A 24,440-nucleotide genomic window follows, 5' to 3' on the forward strand; every position below is an offset into this window, starting at 1 on the left:
GAGACAGGTTTTCACCCTGTTGGCCAGGCTGGTCTCGAACTCCTGGTCTCAAGTGATCTGCCTGTCTTGGCCTCCCAAAGTGCTGGGATTACAGGCATGAGCCACTGTGCCCGGCCGACCTGCCTCAGCTTTTATATATCAACAGCACATTATCTAGTGTCAGTTTCCACTCATTTCTCCTTTATATCAAAGAGTGTGCTATTGATTTCTTGAAGTTACATATTATGTTATTTATAATTTTTAGTTAGGAATAGTAAAAGGAGAATTCTTTTACTGTTTATTTTTATAAAAATAAATTAAAAATAAATTTATTTTTATAAAAATAAATTAAAAATAAATTTATTTTTATGAGACAGAATCTTGCTCTGTCACCCAGGCTGGAGTGTAGTGGTGTGATCTTGGCTCACTGCAACCTCTGCCTCCTGGGTTCAAGTGACTCTCCTGCCTCAGCCTCTGAGTAGCTGGGATTCAGGCGCCCACCACCATGCCCAGCTAACTTTTGTGTTTTTTTAAATAGAGATGGGGTTTTGCCATGTTGGCCAGGCTGGTCTTGAACTCCTGACCTCAGGTGATCCACCTGCCTCGGCCTCCCAAAGTGCTGGGATTACAGACATGAACCGCCGCGCCTGGCCTATTATGTTATTATTATTATTATTATTAGTGAGATGGAGTCTTGCCCTGTCACCCAGGCTGGAGTGCAGTGGCACAATCTTGGCTCACTGCAACCTCTGCCTCCCAGGTTCAAGCAGTTCTCCTGCCTCAGGCTCCTGAGCTGGGACTACAGGCAAGCACCACCATGCCTGGCTAATTTTTGTATTTTTAATAGAGACGGGGTTTTGCCATGTTTGCCAGGCTGGTCTCGAACTACTGACCTCAGGTGATCTACCCACCTTGGCCTCCCAAAGTGCTGGGGTTGCAGGCATGAGCCACCACGCCTGGCCTATTTTATTTATTTATTTTGAGACTTGGAGTTTCGTTCTTGTTGCCCAGGCTGGAGTGCAATGGCGCAATCTCAGCTCACTACAACCTCCATTTCCTGGGTTCAAGCGATTCTTCTGCCTTAGCCTCCTGAGTAGCTGGGATTACTGTCGTGCTCCACCACACCCGGCTAATTTTTTGTATTTTTAGTAGAGACGGGGTTTCACCATGTTGGCCAGGCTGATCTTGAACTCCTGGCCTCAAATGGTCCGCCTGCCTTGGCCTTCCAAAGTGCTGGGATTACAGGCATGAGCCACCGCACTGGGCCTATTTATTGAATTTTCTATTTGTCCATTCACCCACTCACCAAAACGTATTTGTAATCCACAATCAGTATTCGCAGCACTTTCTCATGGTCATCTGCAAACATGCACGTGGGGTCAGGAGAAATTTTGATGCACACTTTTTCTGCTGAGGTCGAACAAGGTGATACTCTGCCTTTTTGTGTCAACCTCATACTGTAAACAAGTGTCATTTTTATGCTCTATTTAGTGCCATGCTTTTTTTTGCTTTTTATGGGGTTTTGCTGTTTAAAATGACCCCCAAACACAGTGCTGAAGTGCTGTTGAGTGTCCCTAGTGCAGGAAGGTGGTGATGTGCCTTATGAGAAAATACATGTATGAGAGAAGCTTCATTCAGACACAAGGTATAGACAGTGCTGTTGGCCATGAGTTCAGTGTGAATGAATCAACAATTTAAATAAGACACATATAACACAGTAATGTATTGACCATAGTTGCATCAATTATGTATTGATTGTTTGATGAAAATGTTGGGAGGGTGTGGTGGCTCATGCCTGCAATCCCAGCACTTTGGGAGGCTGAGGTGGGAGGATTGCTTGAGCCCAGGATTTCGAGACCAGCCTGGGCAACATGATGAAACCCTACAAAAATTGGCTGGGCACAGTGGCTCACGCCTGTAGACCCGGCACTTTGGGAAGCTGAGGCGGGCAGATTACAAGGTCAGGAGTTTGAGACCAGCCTGGCCAACATGGTCTAACCCTGTCTCTACTAAAAATACAAACAATTAGTTAGGTGTGGTGGTAGGCCCCTGTAATCCCAGCTACTCAGGAGGCTGAGTCAGGAAAACTGCTTGAGCCTGGGAGGCGGAGGTTGCCGTGAGCTGAGATGATGCCATTGCACTCCAGCCTGGGTGACAGAGTATGACTCTGTCTCAAAAATAAACAAAAACAAAAACATAATGATTGTAAATAACACAAATTGACTGTATTTGTTATGAAAGGGGGCTCTGGGTCTGATATGCTTAAAAATCACAGGGCAAGAGTGGCAGTTCCCAAGGCAGCAGGGAGAGACACTCAGGGGACATGTGGATTCATAGTGTCAGCAAACACAAGGATGAGGGTCCACTGTCTGGCTGTTTGCCTCTGTTTCTCTGGAGGTCTGCTCTGCATTCAGAAGCCTGAGCCCATGATAGCAACCCTGGGAAAGTAGGGGAGTCTCCTCGGCCTCAAGAGCTCATGACCTGTTGTTGCCACAGTGTCAGGGTTTACTGGGCTTTCAAGCTCACGGGTCATTTCCATACACCCTGCTCCAACCCCACCATTCCAGTGAGCACACTTTCTCCAGTGTGCATGGGCCCAACCTAACTCATTGTTTTGTTGTTGTTTGTTTTTTTGAGACAGGGTCTTGCTCTGTCACCTAGGCTGTAGTGTAATTGGCGCAATTTTGGCTCACTGTAACCTCCAACTCCCGGGTTCAAGTTATCCTTTTGCCTCAGCCTCCTGAATAACTGGGACTACAGGCGTGTGTCACCAGACCTGGCTAATTTTTGTTATTTTTTGTAGAGATGGGAATTTTGCCATGTTGCCCAGGCTGGTCTTAAACTTTTAAACTCAAGGGATCCTCCCCGCTCAGCCTCCCAAAGTGCTGGGATTACAGGTGTGAGCTGCCTTGCCTGTATGATTCATAATTGTTCATACCTCTCCCTCTTGCTCTCAAAACTGTTCTAGTTTGGAAAACAAAATATATTGTTGCCCTACTTATAACAAATTTCGAAGGAGGGCAAGAGGAGGCCACACCCATGTCACTCTTGAGGAAACTGAGATGTACAGAGATTCCTTAACTTCCCTGCGGCCCCAAGCTGAAGGGGCATCAGAGCCAGGATTTGAAATGGGGGCTCTAGTCTCCAGTGCAAAGCACATTGTGCTAAGCTTCAGCCGCTGGCCTGAGGAAAGACTCGGGAAACCTACCTGGTACAACTCCTCCAGGGCCCTCTTCTCCTTCTGGAGCTTGGCGATGGAGTCTTCACGGAGTGAGAGATCCCCAGTCAGGGTACGGACCTTGTGATCCAGGGCCTGGAAACCAAGGCCAGGAGAAAGGTGAGTTGTTAAGGCTGGAAATAGCCTTTGTGAAGAGAAGAGGAGGGAGTCCTCAGCTTGGGTGCACTCTAGAGTTTCCTGGGAGCTTGAGAAATGCCAGCACCCAGGGCGTGTCCCAGGCCAACCAAGTCAGAACTTTGGGGGTAAAGGGGAGCAGCAAGAACCTAGGCTCCTCAAAGTGTGGTCCCTGGATGTCGGCAGTGGCATCACGCTAGAAATGTAGATCCTCAGGCCCCACCAGACCCGCCAGAGTCTGCACCTGACCGTATCCTTGGTGGTTTGTGTGTGTGCAGCAGAGCAGAAGCACAGGTTTAGGCAGAGTCCCTCTTACCCTGCTCATGAACCCGACCCACCTGCAATAGCAGGAAGGGGACGCATCAGGAGCCAGGGCTTCCCCCAGGGAGCTGCTCAGAGGGGCAGCAACTGCTTGTTTGGGCAGAAATTCAACAGTTAAAGGTGGACACTTCACCATGATGGGAACAGCTTTCAGTCCCCTTAGTCAGCTGCCCTGCCCAGCAGAACTTTCTGTAGTGACGGACATCTTCTCTGCCTTTGCTGCCCCATGCAGTGGCACTTCACGCCCATGGCTGTTGAGCACCTGCAATGTGGCTTGTGCAACTGAGGAACTGCATTTTAAGTTGTAAATTAATGTAGCCCCGTGTGGGCTGAGTACAGTGGCCCACGCCTGTAATCCCAGCACTTTGGGAGGCCGAGACAGGCAGATCACTTGAGGTGTGGTGGTGCATACCTGTAGTTCTGGCTACTCGGGAGGCTGAGGCATGAGAATCACTTGAACCCAGAAGGTAGAGGTTGCAGTGAGCCAAGATCGTGCCACTGCACTCCAGCCTGGGTGACAGAGCAAGACTCTGTCTCAAGACAAAACAAAACAAAACAAAACCCCAAAAATTAACCAAAAAACAGCCCTATGTGGCCAGTGGTTAGGGCACTGACCATAGCCACCATGGGGGCTCCAGGCATGGCCCCTGCAGAGAGAGCACCTGAGAAAGGCATGGCAGGGCCCAGCCTCTCCTCACCTGCTTCTCCTTCTCTGTCTTGGCCAGCGTGGTTTCCAGGCCCTCCAGGTCCCGCTTCAGGTCGCTCAACTCCCCCTCCAGCTTGCGCTTGGCGGCGCTCAGCGAGGCGGCTGTGCCCTCCTCTTCCTCCAGCCGCTCCCGCATGTCCGAGATCTGGCTCTCCAGCTCCATCTTGGTCTTCATCAACTGTGTCAGGCGCTCCTCTGCATCCATCAGGTTCTCTTGCTCCTGTTGGGAGAAAGAGCTCCAGTCGTAGGCAGGGTCCAGGCAAAGACCACACCAAGACCCTGGACAAGCCTTGAGCTGATGGGTCCTGAACAAATGTGTCCTGGGGGTTAGATGGGGTTGGACAAGGGACCAGGCTATCTCCGAACTCCTTTTTTTTTTTGTCAGTGTCTTGCTTTGTTGCTCAGTCTGGAGTGCAGTGGTGCAATCACAGCTCTTGGAGTCTCGACCTCCCGGGCTCAAGCAATCTTCCCACCTCAGTCCCCCAGGTAGCTGAGACTACAGGTACACACTGCAATGCCCAGCTAAGTTTATTTTTGAGACAGAGTCTCACTCTGTCACCCAGGCTGTGGTACAGTGGCGCAATCATGGCTCACTGCAGCCTTGACCTTCTAGGCTTAAGCAATTCTCCCACCTCAGCCTCCTAAGTAGCTGGGACTACAGGTGTGCCACCATACCCGGCTTATTTTTAACTGTTTTTGTATAGATGGGGTTTCACTATGTTACCCAGCCTGGTCTCGAATTCCTGGGCTCAAGCATTCCTCCTGCCTTGGCCCCACAAAGTGTTGGGTTTACTGGCGTGAGCCCCTGAATCTGGCCCAGGAGGATTCTTCCATCACTGTGGTCTAGCCCAGCCTCAGCCTCCACAAACAAAATGGGAATATCAGTTCAAACAACTTATCAGGGGTATGAAGAGGATATAGAGAAATTATGTTGGAGGCAGCTTCAGGGACAAGGGAAGGAAAATGCAAGCAGAGACGGCCGTGGCAGAGCAGGGAGGCCTGAAGATGGAATTGGGCACCTTCCAGGGCTAGGTTTTCTACTAATGGGCCTAGGACCTTGATCAGATTTCTAAATGTCTGCCATACTGGGTTTTCCACTCTGTATGAGGCACATGAAAATCAGGTGTCTTACAGGGTGGCTGTGAGAGTCAAATCAGGAAAGGAATAGGAGAAGCTTTGCAAACCAGGACCCTGACAGTGAATTCACCGCGGGACATTTAATCAGGCACCCTACAGAAATGACGTCATTCATTCTTCCCTGCTGTGTTTTCCTGGACAGACGAGGAAAAGGAGGCTTGGAGATGGTAAGTTGCCAAGTTCACATGGCAGAGCCCAGCCCTGACTCCAGGGGACAATGTTCTCACCCCATCTTGTGGCTACCATCCCTGGACTTTCCCTTCAGGCAGGGCCTGTAGCTGTGTGTGCCCAGCCTGCTGCTGTGTGCAAATAAGAATTTGATGGAGGCTGGGCATGGGGGCTCACACCTGTAATTTCAGCACTTTGGGAGACCGAAATGGGAGGACCATTTGAGGCTGGGAGTTTGAGACCAGCCTGGGCAACATAGTGAGACCCTGCCTCTACAAAAAATACAAAAAAATTCAGTGGGCGTGGTGGTGTAGTCCCAGCTACTCGGGAGGCTGAGGTGGGAGAATAATCTGTGTCCAGGGGATGGAGACTACAGTAAGCTGTGATCGAGCCACTCCACTCCAGCCTGGGTAACAGAGCAAGACCCTGTGTCTGTCTGTCTGCCTGTCTGCTCTCTCTCTGTCTCTCTCTCTCCTCTCTCTCTCTTTCTCTGTCTCTCTCTCTCTCAGACACACACACACACACACACACACACACACACACACACACACACACGATGGAAACTTTTTGGTAGTTGGATTGAGGGTGACCTTGTATGCTGGAGAATTTCCCCATGGTCTGGAGGGACACGGGTTTTGGGAAGAGCTCGCCCTTCCTCCTTCCCTGGGTCCAGGCTGTACGTGGGTCCCCCCACCCTTCTCCCCAGGACCCTGCGTACAGCCTGCAGCTGGATGGTGAGGTCGTTCTTCTCCTGGCTGAGTGTGGCCATCTTCTCCTCCAGTTCCTTGACCTTGTTTATCAGCTCCTGGGTCTTGGCCATGGCACTCCTGAGCTCCTCCTCCTTGGCCTTCATCTCCTCCTCTTGCCGCGCCACATTCAGGAGCGGCTTGACCTGGGCAATGAGCACCACCAAAGAGTGTTAGGAGGATGGGCTTTGCTGGGGGATAGATGGTGGGCTGTGGGGTCTCTGCCTCAGGTGTCACCTCACAGAACCATGGTGGGGGGAAGCAGCTCTTGCTGTATCTCTGTGGGTGGGGTCCCTCTCCACAGATGCCACCAGGCCAAGCTTCTTGTATAAAGTATCCCTAGCTTCAACAGAGAAGGCCCATCCTCACCTAGGACAATTCTTAGGATGCTCTTTAATCCTGAGGGATATGGAGTCAGGAGGTGACCTCAGCATCTAGGCGCCCCAAGGCTTACATCTATTCTGCACGTTGCATAGACAGCAGGAGCCCTGGCAAAATGAACAGCCTCGGGGTCCCCTCCCTCCTTCCTTCCATACCGAGTGCTGCCCCTCTGTCTCTCTCAGTTTCTGTCTCTTTTTGTCTCATTTTGCTGTCTCTCTCACCTGCCCACTTTTTCCCTCTCTGTGTGTCTGTTTCTGTCTTTTTCATGCTGTCCTTATCTCTGCCTCTCTTCTCCGTCTCTCTCTATTGCTGTCTCCATCTCTCTGTTTTTCTCTCTCCCTGTCTCTGTCTCTGTCTTTGTCTCTTTCTCTGTCTCATGGTGTCTCTCTCTGTCTTTCTCTCTGCTGTGCTGTCTCTCTCCGTTTCTCTCTCTCTCATTTTCTGTCTGTGTCTGTGTCTTTCTCTTTATTTGTTTTTCTCTGTGTGTGTGTCTCTCTCTCTGTCCCTTACTCTCTCACTTCTTTCATCTTCTCTCTAACCTGAAGTCCTACCTCTCAAGTTGGCCTTGCAGGCCTTCCGTAGTGTAGCCCATGCTGTCCTCCTGCACTGTCTCAGCTGACACTTCCCGCCCTGGCCGGTGCCCCTGTGCCTGTGTCTGTACGGCTGGGCCTTCTTTGCTGTTTAGCCAGTAGCATTTGCTCCTGTTCTGCACCTGTAGCACCCATTAGGATCTCTCCATGTACTTGGCCTTTCTTACCTGCACTGGAGCGCCAGGCTCCGTCCGGTCCCACCACCCATATTCTGCCCTGCGTCTGCAAGCCCCTTAAAGACCTCCCTCCTGTCCCTTCAGGGTCCCTAAAGCACCTAGCAGAGCTGGTGGGGCAGGTCCTCTGGGAATCACAGATACAATAGATACATAGTCAATAGATATGTTTCCCAGGAGGGAAAATGTCCTAGACATGGATTTGGGAGGAGAGACGGCCTGTGCCTCTTTTGGAAGATAACAGATAAACCTCGTTCATTGCCAGCCTGGTTGTTGAGAAGCTGGGATGTCACAGTGGTAAAGCTGGCATGAAAAGGTTGCAGTAACCACCATATTGCTCCTGTGTAGTACTTTTTATTCAATGAAAACCTACTACGAGCGTTTTTTCATTGACCCAGCCTATCTGGCTTTGTTAAAAAAGGTTAGAGCTTCGTTAGTGTACTAAGAGGAGAGGTTTAAAAAAAAAAAAACTAAAAATGCTGGGTGCTGTGGCTCACGCCTGTAATCCCAGCACTTTGGGAAGCCGAGGTGGGTGGATCACCTGAGTTCAGGAGTTTGAGAAACGCCTGGCCAACATGGTGAAACCCAGTCTCTACTAAAAATACAAAAAATTAGCTGGGCGTGGTGGTGGGCACCTTAATCCCAGCCACCCAGGAGGTAGAAGTTGCCACGGCACTCCAGCCTGGACAACAGAGTGAGACTCTGTCTCAAAACGAAACAAAACAAAAAACTAATTAGAACAAGACCTTGTTCTGTCAGGTCTAATGGTAATGAGCAGGGAGTTTATAGCCGTTACTACTGTGTCTACTCAGAAGAAACCTTAAAGGCCGTTGGCCTGGGTCTTCCCAGAGTCTAATTGTATACCGGGGGGTCTGGTGAGATGCATTTAAGCGTAGACACCCTTTGATTGAGTTGTGACATAGTTACTTTAATAGGTAATTTAAAAAATGAAAAAGAACTCCTCAAACTCACAATTTTGTGGATAACATTTGGTCAGGATGAGATTAAAGCAGGTAAGGCTACAAAGTTTCCTTTTAAAATAAAATTTGTGGTTGGGCACAGTGTCTCATGCCTGTAATTCCAGGAGGCTGCGGAGAATTACTTGAGGTCAGGAGTTTGCGACTGGCCAGGGCAATGTAGCAAGACCTTTTCTCTACAAAAAATTTAAAAATGAGCTGGGTGGGTGCTATGCACCTGTAATCTCAGCCATCTGGGAGGCCGACATGGCAAGATTGCTTGAGGCCAGGAGTTTGAGACCAGCCTGGGCAACATAGCAAGACCCTGTCTCTTCAGAAACAAAAATTAAAAATCAGCTAGGCATGGAGGCGCACACCTATAGTCCCAGCTATTTGGGAGGCTGAGATGGAAGGATAGCTTGAGTCCAGTAGTGTGAGGCTGCGGTGAGCTATGATTGCATCACTGCACTCCAGCCTGGGCAAAAGTGAAGCCAGGTGTGGTGACTCACTCCTATAATCTCAGCGCTTTGGGAGGCCAAGGTGGGTGGATCACCTGAGGTCAGGAGTTTGAGACCAGCCTGGCCAACATGGTAAAACCCCATCTCTACCAAAAATACAAAAATTAGTCGGGTGTGGTGGCAGATGCTTATAATCCCAGCTACTGGGGAGGGGGAAGCTGAGGCAGGAGAATTGCTTGAACCTGGGAGGTGGAGGTTGCAGTGAGCTGAGATTGTGCCACTATACTCCAGCCTAGGTGACAGAGCGAGACCCTGTCTCAAAAAAAAAAGAAACAAAAGTGAATTAATGTATAGAAAAGTGCATCATGGAACAGGTGAGGAAACCCAGGCAGCACCGGCAATGCCTGGCCTTTGAGATGTGTTCATATAGATTCCTCTCCAGTCTCAGGTCTTCCAGGGCTGGCCTGTGTGTGGATACATATGGGGAAGCAGAACTTGCTATTCCTCCCTTTCCGTTTGTGGTCGGTGCTGATTGGTTAGCCAGTTCTTTCCCATGGGGAATATAAAGAAACTTCCTTGTGAGCTATGGAGGACTCAGGGCCATCTGAGATGACTCAGATCCCGTCCTCACCCTCTGCAGGTCTTCCTGTCTGTCTCCTGAACATAGCTGCCTGGTGCCCAACTTCCTCCTCTGGTGCCCAGGGACATGTTCCCTCTTAATGGTGGCCCTAGTTCAGGCATGATCGGACCCACATACAGTGCCATGGCTGGTGGCCTCCTGCCTTGGCTGAGGGTGCCCTGACTACCCACATCTGTAGGTCCCACCAGCTGGCTGACTCACACACCACACTCATTGCTGTTTCGGAAGAACAGGAAATGAGAGGTCGGACCCCATCATTTCCTGAGGTTCCTCCAGCTCTAAAGCCAAGAACTCACTGAAGTTGAAGATGCCTTAACATTCCCAGGGGCAAGGAGTCAATAATCAAGCTTACTTTTTTTGGTAGGGCTGTAGTGGCTCTCTCCATCTTAAGTGGATTTTATTTGAGGGATGAGATAGAAGGCGGAAAGACACATGATGTTTGTTTGCTCCCTCCCTCCCTCCTGTCCTTTCACACACTCTCTCTCTTCCTTTCTTTTCTTTTGAAATGGGGTCTCACTATGTTGGCCAGGCTGGTCTCAAACTCCTGGCCTCAAGCAACCCTCTTGCCTCAAGCAACCCTCTTGCCTCAGCCTCCCAAAGGGCTGAGATTACGGGTATGAGCCACTGTGCCTGGCCCCATGATTTTTCTTAGGGAGGAATTAGTTCCTGTCTGGACAGAGGCTAGATTTTGCCTCTAAGGTGCCCTCATTTTCAGACTGTTTTTGCAGCTTCTCACTCCGAGGGGCACCTCTGTCCAGGATCGAGCCCCCTCCCCACAAACCCACAGGCAGCAGCAGTCCTTGCTGTCCTGGCCCCTCAGCCCTTACCTTGTTGTACAGCTTCCACCATCCCCAGAAACGAAGCTGCAGGAACTTGCGCACATTCCGCTGAATGACTTTCAGGCCCATTCTGTGAAAAGAATCCAGGGCTGAATGGGTTACAATGAAGGTGTTAGGACCTGGCTTCTGGCTTCCCTGGGGAAGGGCAGGGGCCTGGAAGTAGAAGCCAGCAGATCTACTTTGTCTAGACACAAAAGTGCTTTCTTAAGACCTGGCATTGCCCATGTGGTTGGGGGCAAGGAGACTCAAGCTGGGGTCAGAGCTTAGCAGCTAAGAGAGCTGAGACAAAACCCGATGGAACCAAGTCCCTCCCAGATGGTACAAGGCTGAGACAGAGCAGTCATTTACTCCTGCATTTTCCCCACTTCACCAGAAATCACCCATTAGTCTCTGAATCCCATGGATCTGCAAAGTTGCTGGAATCCGCCCATTTCTTGTTCCCTGTAGCTTCATTCAATTGCCATTTATTGAGGACCTCCTGTGCACCAAGGCCCTGGGCTGGATCAGGCCAAGATCCCTCACATCAGCCCCTAACTGGTGTCCCTGCCTTCAGTATAGGGCTGCAGGTGCCCTGCTGGTGGGAACAGGAATTCATTACTAATTCTGTGACCACAAAGAAATAGACTCAATCACAGGTCATCTGGGATGAAACTAGGTTGTTTTTTGTTTTGTTTTGTTTTTTTTTTTTGAGACAAGGTCTCACTCTATTGCCCAGTCTAGAGTGCAGTGGTACAATTATGGCTCACTGGAGCTTTAAACTCTGGCTAAAGCGATCCTCCTGCCTCAGCCTCCCAAGTAGCTGGGACTACAGTCATGTACCACCACCTGCTAATTTGTGATTTTTTGTAGAGATGGGGTCTCCCTATCTACTGTTTCCCAGGCTGGTCTCAAACTCCTGAGCTCAAGTGATCCTCCTGCCTTGGCTTCTCAAAGTGCTAGGATTGCAGGTATGAGCTACCACACCTGGCTGGACCCAGCCGTTTTTAAATTACCAGGTTAGGGAGATGGCTGAAAAACATGATTCAAAGGGCAGGGATGTGGAGTAAGAATTGCTGAGTTCTAATCCTGGCTCTGCGTGAACCTGCCCCAGTTCCTTAACTTCTCAGATCTCAGTTTCCACATCTGTAAAGTGGGGATGCTGGCCCTACCATGCTCCTTTTACAGCATCATTACATGGATTAAGTAAGAGAAAGGCTTTGAATGTGATCTGAACTATAAAGAGAGGGTTTATGTTAATTGTTTCCTGTTAGGGGTTGAGCTGTGTCCTCCTAAAGGATCCGGTGAAGTCCTAACCCCCAGTACCTAGGAAGGGGACTTTGTTTGGGAATAGGGTCCTAGCAGATATAACTAGTTAAGGTGAGGTGGTCATATTAGAGTAAGGTGGACTCTAATTCAATATGACTGGTGCCCATATAAAAAGAGAGAAGATGGGCTGGGTGTATTGGTTCATGCCTGTAGTCTCAGCACTTGGAGAAGCTGAGGGGGGTGGATCACTTGAGCCCAGGAGTTTGAGATGAGCCTGGGCCTTGGGCAACATGGGGAGATCTCATCGCTATAGAAAAAAAAAAAAAAAAAAAAAAAAAAAGCCAGGTGTGGTACCGTGCACCTGTAGTCCCAGCTACTCAGGAGGCTGAGATGGGAGGATCACTCAAGCCCAGGAGGTTGAGGCTGTGGCGAGCTATGGTCACACCACTGCACTCCAGCCTGGGCCACAGAGCAAGATCCCATCCCCCTTCAAAAATAAAATTTAAGGTTATCGATATCCCAGTTATCCTGATTTTATTATATGAATGTATCAAATTATCACATGAAACGCAAAAATATACATATCTATTAGGTATCAGTTAAATTTTTTTTTTTTTTCAGACAGATTCTTGCTCTGTCACCCAGGCTGGAGTGCAGTGGTGTGATCTCAGCTCACTGTAACCTCTGCCTCCCGGGCTCAAGTGACTCTTCTGCCTCAGCCTCCTAAGTAGCTGGGGTTACAGGTGTGTGCCACCACGCCCACCTAATTTTTGTATTGTTAGTAGAGACAGGGTTTCACCATGTTGGTCAGGCTGGTCTCGAACTCCTGACCACAAGTGATCCACCCACCTCAGCTTCTCAAAATGCTGGAATTACAGGTGTGAGCCACTGTGCCGGGCCCTTAATAAAAAAATTTTTAAAAAATTCCTGTTGTTTGAAGACACCCAGTGTGTCAACTTGATTGTGGCAGCTCTGAGAGACAGGATTCTTTTTTTTTTTTTTTGAGATGGAGTTTCGCTCTTGTTGCCCAGGCTAGAGTGCAATGGCACAGCCTTGGCTCACTGCAACCTCTGCCTCCCGGGTTCAAGCGAGTTTCCTGCCTCAGCCTCCCAAGTAGTTAGGATTACAGGCATGTGCCACCACGCTCAGCTAATTTTTGTATTTTTTGTAGAGACAGGGTTTCACCACATTGGCCAGGCTGGTCTCGAACTCCTGATCTCAGGTGATTTGCCTGCCTCGGCCTCCCAAAGTGCTGGGATTACAGGCATGAGCCACTGTGCCTGGCCAGCCACACAGGATTCTTTGTGCCAGCAAAGACATTGGCATCCATCCCTTGCCAACCGCATGGTGTGGCTAGGGGTGCTGTTCCTGAGTGCTTGTGGCTCCCCTGGGCCTTCCTGTTGGTGTTTGTGAGTGCTACCTTCGTTCCAGCATCTTCTTGAACTCCACCCTCATGAGGAAGCCCCGGAGCCGACACTGCAGCATCGTCATGATCTTGGCCAGACGCTCGTCCCTCATGTCCTCAAGCTTCGCCAGGATGCCTGCACGGAAGAACACCTGGGGAAAAGACGGCACACCTTTGAAAGAGCCCAGCTGTTACCCAATGGCAGCCAGTTGGAGGAGTTTTAAATCAAAGAAGGGTTTTTGTTTTTTGTTTTGGTTTGTTTTGGTTTTGTTTTTCAGAAAGGATCTCACTCTGTCGCCCAGGCTGGAGTGCAGTGGCATGATTACAGATGACTGCAGCCTTGACCTCCTGAGCTTAAGCGATACTCCTATCTCGGTCTTCTGAGTAGCTAAGACTACAGGCACATGCCACCAGCTAAATTTATTATTATTATTTGTAGAGATGGGGTCTGGCTATGTTTCCCAGGCTGGCCTTGAACTCCTGGACTGAAGTGATCTTCCCACCTCAGCCTCCCCAAATGCAGGAATTATAGGCATGAGCTACCATGCCCCACCTGTGGATGTTTTAAAAATCCCCCCAGATGAGTCTAATGTACAGCCAAGGTTGAGACTTTGTTCTAGAGAAACTCCTGCACAAGACCATGAGCAAGAATGTTCACAGCCGCACTGCACTGCAGTGTGGCAGTGATAATGTCACGTACCAGTGAGGCTGAAGCTTAGAAACATGGCGATAAAAGCACGTCATGGAAGAATGTCACAGAAGGGTGTGTCAAGTACGATACTTCCGTGACACTCAAAACCAAGCACAACTGCAGGCATAAGTGCTAAAGCTATTTTTGACAGGTAAGAAAATGAGCCAGGTGATGTGGCTCATGCCTGTAATCCCAGTGCTTTGGGAGGCTGAGGGGAGGGGATTGCTTGAGCCCAGGAGTTGGGGAACAGCCTTGGCAACATAGTGAGACTCTGTATCTACAAAAAATAAAAAAAATTAGCCAGGTGTAGTGGTGTGCACCTGTATTCTCAGTTACTTGGGAGGCTGAGGTTGGGGAATTGCTTGAGCCTAGAATTTGAAGCTGCAGTGAGCCAGTGAGCTGTGATCATGTGACTGCACTCCAGTCTGGGTGACAGAGCAAGACCATGTCTCTGTCTCTTTGTTTTTTTTTTTTTTTTTAAGACAGAGTCTCCCTCTGTCACCCAGGCTGGAGTACAGTGGTATGATCTCACCCCTTTGGGGTTCAAATGATTCTTGTGCCTCAGCCTCCCGAATAGCTGGGATTACAGGTGTGTGCCACCACGTTCAACTAATTTTTTTTTTATTTTTAGTAGAGACGGGGTTTCACCGTGTTGACGAGGATGGTCTCGATCTCTTGACCTCATGATCTGCCTGCCTTGGCCTCCCAAAGTGTTGGTTTTAGAGGCATGAGCCACCATGCCTGGCCAAGACCATGTCTCTTAAGAAAAAAAAAGGTAAGAGAATGGTTTATATCAAAATTCAAGACAGGGTTACTCCTGCGGGTGGGGAGGAGATGAGGGAGGAAAGACATGCAAAGTTGACATTCCAGGCTTTTCAGTGGGTTCATAGGTGCTGGCTTTATGTTTCATGATGTAACACCTTTTTCCAGGCTTCAAATAGGACATGATAGAAACTTTTAGAAGGATAGAACGTGCCAGGAGACCTGCATTCTGGCCTCAGCCTACCTTGGATGTGCTGTGTGTGTGACTGTGGTTAAATCACTGTCCCTTGGGGGGCCTAGGCCTCCCCTTCTGTCTGGAGAGAATGTTGCTTATAGGGCCTCCGAACTACAAGAGCCCAAGATGCCACATGGGGCCAGGGAGTATAGCACCCAACTGAGTCCCTGTGGGTAAAAGATGAGAAAGAATGCTCCCTGCCCCCAGAAGGCCCCCCAAGGAGCTGGACATCACAAGTAGAGAAATTGGATTTGATGTCATAAAACGTTTCCTGATATTTCAAAATTAATTGGTGTTGAGGTTTGGTCTTTGCAACGAGCATGTGGCTGGGGGTGGGGCCTACCTGACACAACTCCAAACATAGGAACACCATTTGCAGTCAGAACCATCCTGTTCTTTGTTCTGCCCCTGCTGCCAGTCTGCCTAGTCCTCAGGGAGCAAAACTGTCCCCAGCAGCCCTGGGCCTTCCCCTGGAACTGACATGTCTCATGCAACCCTTGTACAATAGCAAGATGGGGTCCCTTTGGCCAGGTGGTAAACAGACCAGATTCTGAGCTGTGCCAGATTCTGAGATACCAGCTCCGGCTTCTCCATCCACACAACCGGCCCCATTGGGCCTGATGCTGACTAGCTCTGTCCCGCCTCATTCTGTGAGGTTGGGTATGCCACCTCCACCCCCTCTCCAGGCTTTCTTAAGTTCCCCATCTGTCAAGGGTGGGTGGGGAAAGGAGGGGCCCTCTGGTTTCTAAGATTCTTTCCAGCTCAAGTATTCAATGATCCTGTCTCCAAACCTCAAGTGTCCCCCACAAGTCAATCTAGCTATTTACAGCACATCTTAATTGTGAAGGAGGACAAAACAAACAGTTCTGCCAGGTTCTAGGGTAGTGTTACAATTCTGCACAGACAGAGTATTATAAAGCAAGCTCCAGGGAGTGAGGATTCATTCTGTTCTCTTCACCGTGTGTCCCTAGAGCCTGGAACTGTCTCTGGCACACAGTAGGCGCACCATAAGCGTTTGCTGAGTGACCAGATGCATTAGAGGCACAGGCATGCTGCAAGCTTCCATGCCAAGCCTGCGTCATGCATGAGAACTTGGAGAGATAAATGATCTGCTCCAGGCGGCACAGAGGCAGGCTTTGAGCCCAACTCTCCTGACTGCAAAGCCAGTGAACCTCCTGTGTCATGGGGAGATCATGTTGAGGTGCAGTCTGCAGGGGGTGGCTGTGTAAGGACACCTTGCACCACTGGCCTGGCCAGCCTTTACAACCCCAACAGGATGCCGCGGGGCCAGGAAATGGGATAGACCCAGGGCAACTCAGGCGCCATGAGTCAGGAGCAGGAGGCTGCTCTGTTTGAGTCAGTTTGGGCTCAGCTGCCAGCTCAGAGCTGGGCTTACAGTTCTTCACTGTCCAGGCCCCGCCCAAGCAAACTTCCTGACAGGGTCAGATCCAGGACCTTGATTCTGATTGGCCCTTTTTATTCTTGGAAACTCAGGGCTCAGGGCAGGTGCAATGGCTTATGCCTGTAATCCCAGCACTTTGGGAGACTGAGGCAGGAGGATTGCTTGAGCCCAGGAGTTCGAGACTAGCCTGGGCAACAGAGTGAGACCCCATCTCTACAAATAATTTTAAAAATTAGCTGGCTATGATGGTGTGTGCCTCCTTAAGTCCCAGCTACTTGGGAGGCTGAGGCAGGAGGATCATTTGAGCCTTGGAATTCGAGGTTGTAGTGAGCTATGATTGTGCCACTGTACTCCAGGAAGACCCTGTCTCCAAAAAAAAAAAAAAAAGAAAAGAAACGTAGGGTTCTAAGAAATATTCTACTATTGCTTGAGTTCCCCTCTGACCTGAGCTGGGTTTTATGCATGTTGCCTCTAATCACTCCAAATTCTGTGAGGCTAGCATGATCAACCCTGGTTTTTCAGGAAACAAAGGCTTTCAGCAGCTAGCGGACTTGCCCAAAGCAGGCCATTGGTCAGTGGCCAGGTGGAATCCACACCCCAAAGCCCACCTTCTTGGAATAAGGCTGAAGGGGTGTGTAGGGGGAGACTGCCCACCAGACCCTACCTTGGTATGTCCAATTTTGTATTCATTCACATCCAGTTCAATGGCTGCAAGAAGCAGCTCTGAGGCCTTCTTGTTGTCCACAAACCCCTGGGGAATCACGTTGGGGTTCAGCACTTGGTACCTGGCAGGAGAGAGATGATTGGCAGCTATCACTGTGCCCAAGCTGATAGCACTAAAGCATGTTCATGCAGTTATCTGCTGGTCTTTGAGGTGGGCTTTGGACAGGGATTAGACTTGTTTGACAGATGCCCCAGGGACTCAGAGAGATGAGATCGATAGGACGTTTTGGAATAAGGGCTACAGTTTGGGAGTGGACATTGGTGTGGGTTGGGGGTACATGGAAGAGCTGTTTCTAGAAATGAAGAAACCAAAATCTCTTCTTGATAGAGCTTGGAGTTGAGAAGAGGGCATTGACCCAGACATCAGAAAACAGCCCTTTTTATCGTGACCTGTGAGCAGCCCCCTTTGTGACCTGGGACACAAAAGTCCCCAGCTGGGGACTTCAGAGGGGCTTGGATAAGGTGACTACTAGTGACCTTTCCTGATCCATCAATCTGTGGTCCTATGTTGGAGGAAGTTGGAGGAGGTAGAAGAAGATCATCTCTGAGATGGGGTTATTAGTTACCCCAGTATTCCTCCAGAAGCAGACCCTGAGATAAGAATTCAAATACAAGTAGTTTATCTGGGAGGTAGCAGAGCAAGGAATGGACAGAAAGCCAATAAAAGGCGTGTTGTGGAGGCATTTAGTGCAACAGACAATTGGAGCTTAGTGCTGCTGGGATCACTGGGAGCCACAGTGGGAGTGTTTACTCCATGGAAATGGGCAGACACTACCAATCAGGGCCTCTTTTTTTTGGACCAGGAGAGCCCTTGTTAAACATTTACAAACACACTGCTGTCTGAGCATATATGTGGAAAATGTCTCAGACTCAGCCACGAGAAAGGTGAGGGAGCTGGGGTATTTATACACCAGCTGTCCTCAGTCACTGACTGGGTTGACAGCTCCTTCCAGGGAGGCATTAATTCTGGGGACTTTCAGCTTGCCAGGGAGGGGTGAAGCAGCATCCAGAAGCCGAGAAATGCAGGGGCTGGCAATAGAAATTTGGGGCAGCGTCTATAGCCATACCACCCTGAACATGCCCAATCTCGTCTAAAATGTGGGCCAGTGTATACTTAGGTAGTGACTGAGAGTGAGGTGGTATTGACCAAACACCATCGTGTCTGCTGCAGTGGATGTGACTTATCAGCTGGAGAACTCCTGGGCGTCTTGAACCTTGCATTCAGTGAGACATCACTCACCTCTGCTTGAACTCCGGGTACTGCAGCCTGTTTGGGAAGCCCTTCCTGCAGATACGGATGCCTTCCAGGACACCATTGCAAGCTAGCTGGTGCATGATCAGGTGGGCGTCTACCACACCTGCCAAGGGAGAGGGTGCAAGATGGAGAGTCCCTCCTCTGGAGTGGGACAGGCCAGTCCTGGCCACTCAAGGAGGCTGAACTGAGCATCTGTACCGTCATCCCCAGTCATCTCCTGTCACTGTCCCAGAGGCCCCAGGTCCCCCACCATTTGGCCAATGCCCAAAAGCTCCCCTGAGTTTGATTTCTGGTTGGTTGGGCACCATTTTGCTTTATAAAGCAGCTAGAATATGATTCAGCTAGAAACCATTGTTGGGGTTTCTCTCAGAGCCTTGTTTTGCCCCCATCAGCCTTGGTGATGAAAGGTGGACTTAATTCAGAATGAACACTAACTTTGCAGACCCTTAGGACTTCCAGCAGGGAGCCATGACCCCACAACATACCCGACTGCTTAAACTCATTGGGCACAATGCAGCGGACAAAATGGGGTGCAGTGCTATGGAGGGTGGTCATCAGCTTGTTCAGCTGCTCCTGGGGTTGGAGGACAAAGAATGAGTGAGTGAAACTTTGCATTGATGTTCAGGATACCCATACCCAGGAGAGATATTTATTTAGAGTTTAGTCACTTAAAACAGAATTAAAGTTCAGCCACATGTGGTTTGCGGCTACCATATTAGACAGTGCAGAAGAGAATGTTTCATCTTTGCAGAAAGTGCCATTGGGCAGCACTTCTCTCAAGGTCCAAGAAGCAGGGCACCTCTGGATTCAGAGCTGGTTCATTGTAGAATCTTAGTACTAGGAGGAACTGTAGGGTCTGTGTGGACAAACTGTTGTCCACTGTTAACTTCCCTAATGGATGCTCTCTCCTCCTCTGCTTGGATATACCCAATAAGGTAGCCCCCTCTGCCTTGGGAGAGCCTGATTCTTGAAAAGTGTTGACACCTTTCTTTGTGCAACATCTCCTTGTAGACTGCACTTTGGAAGGGAACGCCCAAACTTCATGGAAGTTGTGGCCAGTCCAAGACCTGCCAGCCAAGTCTAGGACACAAGATCTTGGGCATTGCTATCTCAAGTGGTAACACTGCATAAATCCCCTTTCCCTCCGGACTTAAATCCAAGAATGATATAGTTGGACTGGACCTTCGCTAAGGGTCTCTTCTGCCCAATGGTACTGTTATTCTGTGGCCTCTTCAGAAGGAAACAGACCCCTTCAGGTAAAGAGGCAATCACAGACAGAGAAATGAAATCATCCTGACCCTGGCCATGAAGCAGCAGCCAGACCACCCAACATTGAAAGGAAGGGTTGGGGGCACCAGACCCAAGGTGACCTCGGTGCCACCCCTACTCACCCTGTAGAAGTTGGAGACCGTCATGAAGGTGGAGCCTCTCTTCTGTTTCTTGCCTCCGGCTGAGGAAGGGACAAGCATGTTTCATGTCAGTACTCAGTATGAGAAAGGCAGCCCCATTAAGTGCTCTGCACCAAAGCACATGCATTCTGTGGATTTAAAAAGGCTTATCTTGGGGATAAATAAGGGGGATCCTAACATGAAGAAAAGGAGTGGTCAAATGGGCTGGCTATAGCGTAATTGTCAAAAGAGCTGCTGTGCTCCTTGGAGAGGCTGCAGGCTTTTGCGATTTCTGGTGCAAGGTGACAAACTGCTTGCATTGCCTGGGGAGGAAGAAGCACCCACAGACCATGGGAGAATGTGCACTTTGGTGGTGAGACCAAGGAGACTGGCGTTTCTGGCCCCACTAATTGGCAACCCTATGGGGCAGCAGCCACCAGGGCATTCCCCTAGGAGCCACATGACCTCTGTTGGATGGGAGGTAGGACGGAGCTTGGTATTTGCTTCAGACAAGAGAGAGAGGGAAACAGAAAAAGAAACACAGAACATCTGGGTGTCAACTTTTCCAAAGTAGTATCCATCCACCTAGAGGTGAGATATGCCTAGCAATTAGTTCAGGTACTGGAGGCTCCCAGGTTGTATCTACATGCCTCATTTCATGCCTATCTCAAGCCATTTTTCATTCATTCACTCACTCCACAAGAGTTGAATGAAAGAGTTTTTGTTCCTTCTTTCCATTTTGGCCACTAAAGGGCATCAGCACAGGAAGCATGGATGCAACAAGGGGTCAGCCCTACCTGGAGCCTCCTCTTCTTTGAAGAGAAGGGCTAGGATTGCCACAGTTGATTTCTGGAACAAACCCACCACTGTTTCATTCAGGGGGTCTTTGTTCTTCTCCAGCCAGCCCGTGATGTTATACCCCACCTGGAGAGGGCAGACGCCAGTGAGTAACTTTGAGGTCCAGCCTTTCCCTTTCAGTGCTATAGCCAGAGCCCCTCCTATAGCTCTGCCCTATTCTCAGCTCCCAGGACCAACTTTCAGCCCCATTTCTTGGGGCTCCAGTTCTTGTCCTGCTGACTTGCCTGGTGTCCTGCGATGCCCCTGAAGCCCAATATGAGTTGGAGGCTCTATCATCTGTTTTCTTGGGTATTTGCAATTTGCCCTTGTAGGATACCCCAACTCTGAGCTTTTCACATAAACCTAGACTCCCCTGCTACTCTCTCCTGGGCTGTGTAACCTTCTCTTACGCAGCTTGCTCTGCCAGCCACATTGTGCCTCCCTGACCCCTGGGTCATCTTTTGCCCAGTGGTTTTGCTGTCAGTGACTTGACTGTGGCTGTAGAATCCTCAGCTACATGAAGAAGTCTCTTTGCTGCGAAGCATAGAGTCCCTCTTCAAACACTGTAGGTTCTCTCCTTTCTAGGGGAGCATAAACGCTCTCTTACATCACTGTAGGGTCATTGGCTGGTGGAAAGGGAGCTCCACCTGTCCAGCACTGAGGGCTCCATATATCCAGGTAACTGGACATCTACTAATTTCTGCTTCCCATCTTGCCACATGGTCCCCATTGCCAGGGTAAGGAGGAAGGAGTCTTTCAGGTCCTTCCATTGAGCACAGAGAAGTGAGGAAAGTAGATGAGAAGCCAGAACTTCTGGGCTTGCCATCTCCTGTGTGGCACAAAGACATTTGTCATCTCCGTGCATTATTTTAGGGCCTTCTTGGAAATGCATAGGTCCCACTTGACTTTGAATATTCCGTTTCTATAAATAAGGAACTCTTCTCAGTTCAGTGTGGGAAGAGGGGATGGAGAGCTGCAATTTGGTCCCAAGCCTGCTGTTTGCTCCAAGTATCAGCCCAATCCATTTTACAAGCAATTGGCATTATGGTTATGGTTGATGGTATCATAAAACCTTGGCCCTGATGCCCGGTGGCATCATGACTTTCCTGACAGCTCTGTCTTAAGGCTGCAGTTTGGTTGCAGTCAGGCCCACAGAGGCTCAGCAACCTCTGTTGGTAACAGGAGCATTGGCACTTACAGCGATAATAAAATCCCAAGGAAACCAAATGCATTCTCATAAGCTGGCAAGATGAACGTCACCTCCCCTATTAATTATGCATATACAACCTGAGTCCTGGCTACACTTAATTTCCCCACTTCCCAAGGACTAAGTTTGTTTTGAGTGAAAAAGTCACTCTATAAATGTCACCTTGTTGGTTTGGTGGCTACGAGCTGTCAGAGAGCCAAGTTATCAGTTGGGAGTCATTAATGGGCTCGTGGAATTTTGTTGTTGTTCTTTTTGCAAGTGTTGTCATTTCTGGCCAAGACTGAGGTTCAGCTGTCAAACCAAGGGCTATAGATGGTGGTCCCAGGCAGGTATGATGGGCCTGGGCAGGGTGCAGCCTGGATGGGTCTGATGGCTGCTCCCTAATGGGTATCTCCCTTGGAGAAGTGATGAGGAGGTGTGAGCGGAGCTCATTTCAGTTAGCTGATTACCCTGTTATACCATGGTTGTGCTGGTGGAAGCGGGACATCTCTGGAGGGGTATGTCAGCATGCACCTACAATAGTGGCAGTGACGGCAGCCAGCTGGGACCCAAAACACGGAGGGACCCTGCGGCTAGTACTCACAGTGCCTGCATAGTGAACGAGCTCGAAGTGGGCCTCGGGCCCCTTGCCCTTGCCTCCCTTGGGCTTCAGGAAGTTGCTGGACTTGCCCAGGTGGTTGTCGTACAGGGCTGCCTTGAATGTGGCATCAGTGGCTTTGGGGAAGACGCACTGTTCCTCCAAGATGGAGAAGATGCCCATGGGCTGGGAGGGAAGAGGACAGGATGGTGTTAGAGGAGGTGGCAGGACCCAAAAGAGGCCACACTGGCACTGAACCTGGGGCCAGTGTAGAGATGCACCAGACACCCATATGGCCATCCAGGAAGCAGGACTTTGCGCAGTGACATATGGGAACAGTGCCTGGTGCTCCGTGGTCTTGTTATCAAACACCGTGGCCATTAGTACTTGAAGGAGGCTGGAATTCATTAAGTGCAACAGAAGGGAAGATTGAGATCTGAAGGGGCCAGATAGCTCTTCCAATGCTAATCCCACCTCAACAGCGGCCCCTGGCAAGCTTGGCCTTCTGAAAAATGGGGAAGTCAATGCCACCTGTGCTCTCTGCTTTTTAAATTTAATTTATTTTATTTTGAGACAGAGTCTGACTGTGTTGCCCAGGCTGGAGTGCAGTGGTGTGATCTCGGCTCACTGCAACCTCTGCTTCCCAAGTTCAAGTGATTCTCCTGCCTCAGCCACCTGAGTAGCTGAGATTACAGGCACCCGCCACCACACCCAGCTAATTTTTGTATTAGACACAAGGTTTCTGCCGGGCGCGGTGGCTCACGCCTGTAATCCCAGCACTTTGGGAGGCCGAGGCGGGTGGATCACAAGGTCAAGAGATCGAGACCATCCTGGTCAACATGGTGAAACCCTGTCTCTACTAAAAATACAAAAAATCAGCTGGGCATGGTGGCACGTGCCTGTAATCCCAGCTACTCAGGAGGCTGAGACAGGAGAATTGCCTGAACCCAGGAGGCGGAGGTTGCGGTGAGCCGAGATCGCGCCATTGCACTCCAGCCTGGGTAACATGAGTGAAACTCTGTCTCAAAAAAAAAAAAAAAAAAAGACACAAGGTTTCACCATGTTGGCCAGGCTGGTCTCAAAATTGCTGACCTCAGGCCCACCGCCTCAGCATCCCAAAGTGCTGGGATTACAGGTGTGAGCCACTGTGCCTAGCCACAACACACATTCTTGAAAGAGACCATTTGCTAAAACCTTCCATGTGGATATGGTTATAGGCAAAACTATTATATTGCCTGGGTCAAAGCCTGACTCTACTGCTCACAGGTTGTGGGACCTTGGACAAGCAAGTTCCCTTCTCTGTGCCTCAATGTTCCCATCTGTGAAATGGGTATAATAAAAGTATCCCTTCCCCCATATACAGTAGGTTATGATGATCCAATGAATGCGGACATATAACAACCCAATGAACAGTAGTCATTGCAGTCACTACAGTACCCATTTTGCAGATGGGGAGCTAGAGGTCATAGCAATGAAGGTCATCGGTGGTGTCACTGACTTCCCTGAAGCCAGATGCCACCTCCCTGCATGCCCTAGTGACATCCCTTGGCCCTGGCCTCTTTCCAAGCCCCTCCTTTGAGAAGCAGGTCACCTTTTCCAGGAGGTCAATGCAGGCCTGCAGGTCGAGGCCAAAGTCGATGAAGACCCACTCGATGCCTTCCCTCTTGTATTCCTCCTGCTCCAGCACGAACATGTGGTGGTTGAAGAATTGCTGCAGCTTCTCGTTCGTGAAGTTTATGCATAGCTGCTCAAAGCTGTTGAACTGTGATGGCAGGAGGGCAGAAGGAGGGGCATCAGCACAGGCAGAGAGAGCCAGGATTAAATGAAGAGAACACAAGCAAAGCAAAACTTTGCAGAGGGCCCACTAGTGTCAGGCACTGCCCTAAGTGCCAAACACTGACCATTCAGCATCCTGTGAGAAGCAGCTCTCTGTTCCCTCCCCTACAGAGGCACAGAGTGGTTTAACACATGCCTCGGGCCACACAGTATGATGCTCAGACCCCAAATCCAAACAGACAGACTTCAGCTTTTTTTTTTTTTAAAGAGATGAGGTCTCCAATCCGGCTATCCTGGTAAAACCCTGTCTCTACTAAAAGTACAAAATTAGCCGGGCATGATGGCGCACACCTGTAATCCCAGCTACTGAAGAGGCCAAGGCAGGAGAATCACTTGAGCCCAGGAGGTGAAGGATGTAGTGGGCTGAGATCGCACCATTGCACTCCGGCCTGGGCAAAAAGAGTAAAACTCTGTCTCAAAAAAAAAAAAAA

At 49.7% G+C, this 24,440-nt stretch overlaps 1 protein-coding gene across 1 annotated transcript in view; it reads right to left on the reverse strand.

Annotated features, from left to right (window-relative positions):
* The window catches only part of LOC108307869 (myosin-16), an 83,562-nt gene that overhangs the window by 35,954 nt on the left and 23,168 nt on the right, over positions 1–24,440 (reverse strand). The window contains exons 12-23 of the mRNA XM_037740395.1: positions 23,765–23,935; positions 22,180–22,359; positions 20,350–20,476; positions 19,556–19,614; positions 18,650–18,737; positions 18,150–18,267; positions 16,851–16,971; positions 13,112–13,248; positions 10,435–10,516; positions 6,382–6,555; positions 4,351–4,578; positions 3,188–3,292 (exon numbers count right to left, since the gene is read on the reverse strand). Of these exons, the coding sequence (XP_037596323.1) occupies positions 3,188–3,292; positions 4,351–4,578; positions 6,382–6,555; positions 10,435–10,516; positions 13,112–13,248; positions 16,851–16,971; positions 18,150–18,267; positions 18,650–18,737; positions 19,556–19,614; positions 20,350–20,476; positions 22,180–22,359; positions 23,765–23,935 (1,590 nt within the window). The remainder of the gene's footprint in view (positions 1–3,187; positions 3,293–4,350; positions 4,579–6,381; positions 6,556–10,434; positions 10,517–13,111; positions 13,249–16,850; positions 16,972–18,149; positions 18,268–18,649; positions 18,738–19,555; positions 19,615–20,349; positions 20,477–22,179; positions 22,360–23,764; positions 23,936–24,440) is intronic.

The sequence above is a fragment of the Cebus imitator genome, unplaced genomic scaffold, assembly GCF_001604975.1.
Source record: "Cebus imitator isolate Cc_AM_T3 unplaced genomic scaffold, Cebus_imitator-1.0 Scaffold82, whole genome shotgun sequence".
Taxonomy (NCBI): domain Eukaryota; kingdom Metazoa; phylum Chordata; class Mammalia; order Primates; family Cebidae; genus Cebus; species Cebus imitator.